The 5,370-nt window shown below is 42.1% G+C and overlaps 1 protein-coding gene across 1 annotated transcript; it reads right to left on the reverse strand.

Moving 5' to 3' along the window:
- Positions 1 to 256: 256 nt before the first annotated feature.
- LOC129242918 (uncharacterized) lies at positions 257 to 3,981 on the reverse strand. The gene has a single exon (XM_054879851.1). The coding sequence runs from the start codon at positions 2,869 to 2,871 to the stop codon at positions 925 to 927; it is 1,947 nt and encodes a 648-aa protein (XP_054735826.1). The 5' UTR covers positions 2,872 to 3,981; the 3' UTR covers positions 257 to 924.
- Positions 3,982 to 5,370: the final 1,389 nt, after the last annotated feature.

Here is a 5,370-nt window from a genome sequence, read left to right on the forward strand (position 1 = left end):
TCGCGGGTTGACTCTTGGAAATGAGCAAAGCTTACTAAAGCTGTGCATTTCGCATTTTTGCATACGATTTAAGTCACACTTCGCCCACTCGAAGCAACTTCACAAAATCGTATCCAAACGCTTTTGACTCAGACTGACTTTCAGCTACACTTTTTCAAGGGCTGATCTCATCTCATTAGGCAAAGGTCGCTTTTTTTGGGCATAATCAATTTAATTACGATTTTCATGATCCGCAAGGTGGAGAAGAAAACAACAATTTACGAGTATAGCAATTAAATTTCCATGATACTCATTATTATTAAATTGTTGAGCAATTTTTATTCGTTTACACAACCAAGTCGTATGTGTGTGTGTGTGTGTGTAGGTTTGTATGAGTGTATGGGTATGTGTATAAATATGAATTTCGTTAAATAGGTGTTATTTACGTTAAATGAGTTATTTTAAATACAATTTTTGCTTCGAGTTATTCTTTATATTATTTTAGTTTTACGCTTATTTGCGTTGGTCTCCTTTGATTTTTCTATTCACCACAGTCGACTATTTCACATGAGAAATACTATGTAGCTGAACCTCAGTCAATTTTTCAATTTTTCTTCGTGATTAGTTTTAACAGGGTGCAGTTGATCAGTCTGAATGGGTGTCACTTATATTTTGGTTTCATTAGGCCTTTGTAAGCGTCTAGTAGATTTCGTTGTGAAAAGCGGCGTGGGAGTTGCCGCAACCCGCCATGGTTAATTAAGAAGCAAATTTCGATTAGAAAAAATTGTAGAACGCATTGACTCCCGCTTGCGTTGCCTCCTCCACCAGCCAGATTTCGCACACGCGCATGCCCACACACAGCTTTGAAATGTGTATATCGCATAAAAAAAAAAAACCAAAAAAAAAACAAATAAATATGCTAATTATTCGCCCCGATACAGCCACTCAGCGCCATGGCATTTTGACCGGTGAACGTGAACGCCTTTGTGTTGGCACCAGCACTCGCTGTTGTGGTTGTTGTTGCTGCCGCTGCTGTTGCTGTTGCGCACGATTTTGATAGTTCATGCTGCCACCAGCTATGCGCAACACCTGTGGTTGTTGCAGCCGACTCGCCGCTGTTGGATAGCTGCTGGTGCCGGTAGTTGAATGAACCGGCGTACGACCCATGCAAAATGTTGTCGTTGAAATGGATTTATTATTAGTGTTGCCATTGGCAGGATGTAGCGCCGCGTCACCAAAGTAAGTGTGCTTTGGTTGTTGGAGCTTCTGCAGCGGCGACTGTTGATCCATTGCGGACTTGGTTGTCATTGTCGGTGTGTTTTTCAACAGCTCATAGCTGCTAAGTGCGTTCATTTGTAGAGGCGTGGCAAGTGAATGGCGTGTACCGGGTGTGCTGAGGCGCTTCTGCAAAGTGGGCGAACCGCCAACTCCACCCAGTTGTATGCGTGTGGAAATACGACTGCGATTCAGCGGCGAGCGCTGCGTTTGTGTGGGCGGCGTTGGTTTTGTATTGGCCTCATTGCGTATTTGTACCAGCGTTTGGTAGCGTCCGCCAGTTGATGGTGCGCCGCTCTTCCCAGCGGTTGGATAGCGCACGGGCATGACGGTTATCGGCTTACCCCAATTATGGAGCGGTGACTTATCGCGGCTACTTAATTTAGCGGTTTTGATCTGTTGTGTTGCGTTTGGTATGGTAGCGCCACCGTTGCGCGCTGTTGGACTTGGATAGCTATCCTTCATGCTGTACTGCGAGGGCATGGGCTTGGCCACACCCACTGGCACCATACGCGTTGGCATATTTGGCGTTATCGAATTCTTGATTTCAATCCGTATCGATGGCTCTTCAGGCAGCTGTGTGTCCTTATGGCGCGCTGAACTATTTTTGGACGCTTCGAATGTGGGACGTTCCATGCGAAATGTTTCGTTACGTTTCACCGGCGATCGGCTAATAGTGCGTGACGTACGGTCCTTGCTGTCACGTATGGGCGAACGTGAGTTTGGGCGGTAGTTTTCATTTTCGAATACTAGAAAGTCGGGTCGATTCTCTTTGGATTCACAACGTCCGCGCGTTTCTATCTTCGGCGGCTCGACCTCCACAAACCAGGCAGGATTATGCGCTGGATTATGTTGGTTTTGTAGGAATTTCTCACGAAATGATTTGCGAAAACTATTTAACGTAACTGTCTTATATTTGTCTGCGGCAGACTCCTGTTCGACAGCCAACTCCTCAGCCTCGTGCAGATCTGGCTTAGTCTGTGTTTTCAGCTGTGAAAGTTGTTCTTTCAGCTGTGTGGGTATTTTCCCCTTGCGATAGGTGGATGAATCGAAGGGCTGGTTGTGCGCGCTTGAGTTGGAACTGTGTGAGGAATGCATGGAACCGCTACTGCTACCCTGGTGCATCTCCTTCAAGGTGGAATGTTGCTCGTAGAGAAAGTTAAATGGGTCAGAGTGTGAATCATAATCCAAAGCATGCGCCGAAGTCGGACCATCGGCTTTCCATTTGTAATATGTGTTAGTTGCACTATCACTCGGATGATGTTCCAAGGAGTCAGCTTTCTCCGGTGTCGGCGTCTTTTTGCGCTTGGTGAACGTAGCAAATTTGCTTAGCACTTTAGACTTTTTTGTTTTCTTCTCTAACGTTGAGTTATTCGAAGAAGTCTGTTTGCTCTCCTTGTCCTCCTGATCGGAATTGAGTATGAAGGTATCGCTGCGATTGAGCAGAGAATCTGCACGTGAGTCGATCGATTCGCGACGCGTCGACGTTGTGCCAATTGTGTGCGTTGTTACATTGCTGTTCACACTGTCAGGGCGTGAGTGCATATTCACGGGTGTGGCATCACGAGATGAACTCTTACTACGCGTTTTCGCACGGAAGTTTCGAAAGAACGACATTTCCTATGCACCGCAGCGACCAACTAACTGATTGAGAACTAGTAAGCGGAGCGGTTAACTTAAGTGGTTAATGACAAAGTGCGCAGGCTTCAAAAATGGGCACACAAGATCAATTATTAGTACACCATCCACGACAATATATATAGTAAGTAATTTGTAGTAATTTTAGCTGCACTGCCACCGCGCGTCTGAATGCTGTCTGATACACGACTGAACTCTTGTGACGGTGATGTTCGCTTTTGTTTTATTTTTTGTTTTTTTATTTTTTTTTTAATAGACTTTTCTTTCTTTGTCACCGATTCGTTGCACTTTTCCACTACTGCACTTCTCATGCAGGTTCAGCTCGGTTCAGTCGTGCGCTACGCTCCTTCGTCTCGCCTCAAAATTAAGCCAATTCAAGCGTGCGATTATTTATACTCGTTCAAATGCCGTTCAAGTCTTAACACGTACGCTGCGCTCAAGCAACTGAGCCAGGTCTCGTCGCAGCAACTTGGCAATAATTATTTCGCATTTCGTAGCTAACAATGAAACGTGTTTGCGAGCAGAGAACCAAAATCCGTCGGCGAAAACTCACAAAACAAACAAAAACATTACTCGAACTTCAAAGCTAAATGTGGCTCAGAGCGAGGAATTGCTGTGGCTGCTGCTAAACAAAATTGTTGTAGTTATTTTTGTTTTTATTGTTGGATGCTTTGCGATTCACCAGCTTGCCGTCGTGATCAGTTGTTAGTTGTTGTTATTGTTATTGTTATTATCTATTCACCGCCGTTAGTCGTCAACCGCGTTCGCCGTCTGAGTCCGCAGCAACGCTGGCTCAGACTATTTTGACCATTTTCGTGGCGCGAACCTAATGATGACGTTGAAACGGCGGATATTTAGTATTTATATGTACTTTTTTAGATTTGTTTAGCTGCAATTGTGTGTCGATGCCTCAGCCAATGCTAACTTTTGTGGGGGCGTACTAGTCTTCGTCGTCTTGCGGGAGCAATTCGAATTACGATTTTTTCTCTTCGTTGTTGTTGTTCACCTTTTATTCATGCTGTATTTTGTGTCTGTAGGTTTCTATTATTTTTCATGAAACAAGCTTTAGCTCACTTCGTGATAGTATTTTTTTTTCGTTTTTGTTTTTTTTTTTTGTTTTTTTTTTGACAACGCCAACATTGCATGCTTCACTTTGGCGATTGTTCAGCTGATCAGTAGACGGAGTAGGGCGCGACTAACTACACAGCATCTACGTGCTACTTGTACTTAAATTGTTTTTCTTTTTTTTGTAATTTATTGTACGAGTATGGCTTTTCCCCCTTTTCTGGTGCATACAAACACGTCTGCACAAGTTTTTATTGTCAATTTGTGCTGGAAAGCCGCGTATGAAGTGCACTCTAATTAGACATAAAAATACGCTAATATGCACAATAACGGTTTTATTAGAGTCTGATCAAAAAAAGCCTCCATATACATTTCTGCATATGCAAACTAGCCGGATCAGTGCGGAAAAAGTAAGGAAAATCAATTGCACTTAATGCAAGGGACCTAAAATAATCAGTATATATTTTCAAATTTTCAATGAAAAAACCAAAAGCTTCTAAATATTACATACATACATACATAAGTACATATATTATTTTTTGCGCTCTTCGTAAATCAATCATATTTCGATTGAGTTGAAGTTAGGTAACACATGACATTTTCAGTTTTTCAATCTGCCAAAACAAGCAAAGAAAACAAAAAAAATTCTCCATATTTTTTAAGAAACGTCTGATTGTCAAAGCAAAGTGTTGGCAAAGTAAAAAACAAAGAATGAATTCGCCTTGTTTCATTCTGGGCTGACAGCCACATGGACACGGCGAAAGAAAAAAAGCAAATCTGCTGATTTACTGATACCACCTTTAATATTGGGTTGGCAACTAAGTAATTGCAGATTTCACTCATAGATGACTTCAGTTGAATTTTTAGGTTTGCAGACGTAGTACAAACGTAAAACACATTTTATTATTTGATAGTTGGCAATTCAGCTGTCAATCAGTAAGAAAAGTTTTCTGAGTTTGGCGTTCGTGGAAAAATGGAAAATCAAAACGAACATTTTCGTCATATTTTGCTTTTTTATTTTCGCAAAGTGAAAACCGCATCGCAAGCTCATAAAAAGCTATGTGCTGATTATGGTGACGAAGCCTTAGAAGAACAGCAGTGTCAAAATTAGTTTGCCAAATTTCGTTCTGGTGATTTTTCACGCAAAAATGAAAAACGCTCTGGTCGTCCAGTTGAAGTTGATGACGCCCTAATCAAAGCAATAATCGATTCGGATCGTCACAGTGCAACACGTGAGATTGCAGAGAAGCTTCAATGAATGCATTGACAATCACTCAAAACAACTTGGCTATGTTCAAAAACTCGATACATGGGTTCCTCACGAACTGAAAGAAACGCATTTAACGCAGCGCATTAACAGCTGCGATTTTCTAAAGAAACGTAATGAAAATTATCCATTTTTAAAACGACTGA

This window comes from Anastrepha obliqua, chromosome 3 (genome assembly GCF_027943255.1).
Source record: "Anastrepha obliqua isolate idAnaObli1 chromosome 3, idAnaObli1_1.0, whole genome shotgun sequence".
Classification (NCBI taxonomy): Eukaryota; Metazoa; Arthropoda; class Insecta; order Diptera; family Tephritidae; genus Anastrepha; species Anastrepha obliqua.

What these genes read in the sequence shown, in the direction of transcription:
- LOC129242918 (XM_054879851.1), bottom strand. Translation starts at nt 2,871, where the DNA reads ATGTCGTTCTTTCGAAACTTCCGTGCGAAAACGCGTAGTAAGAGTTCA.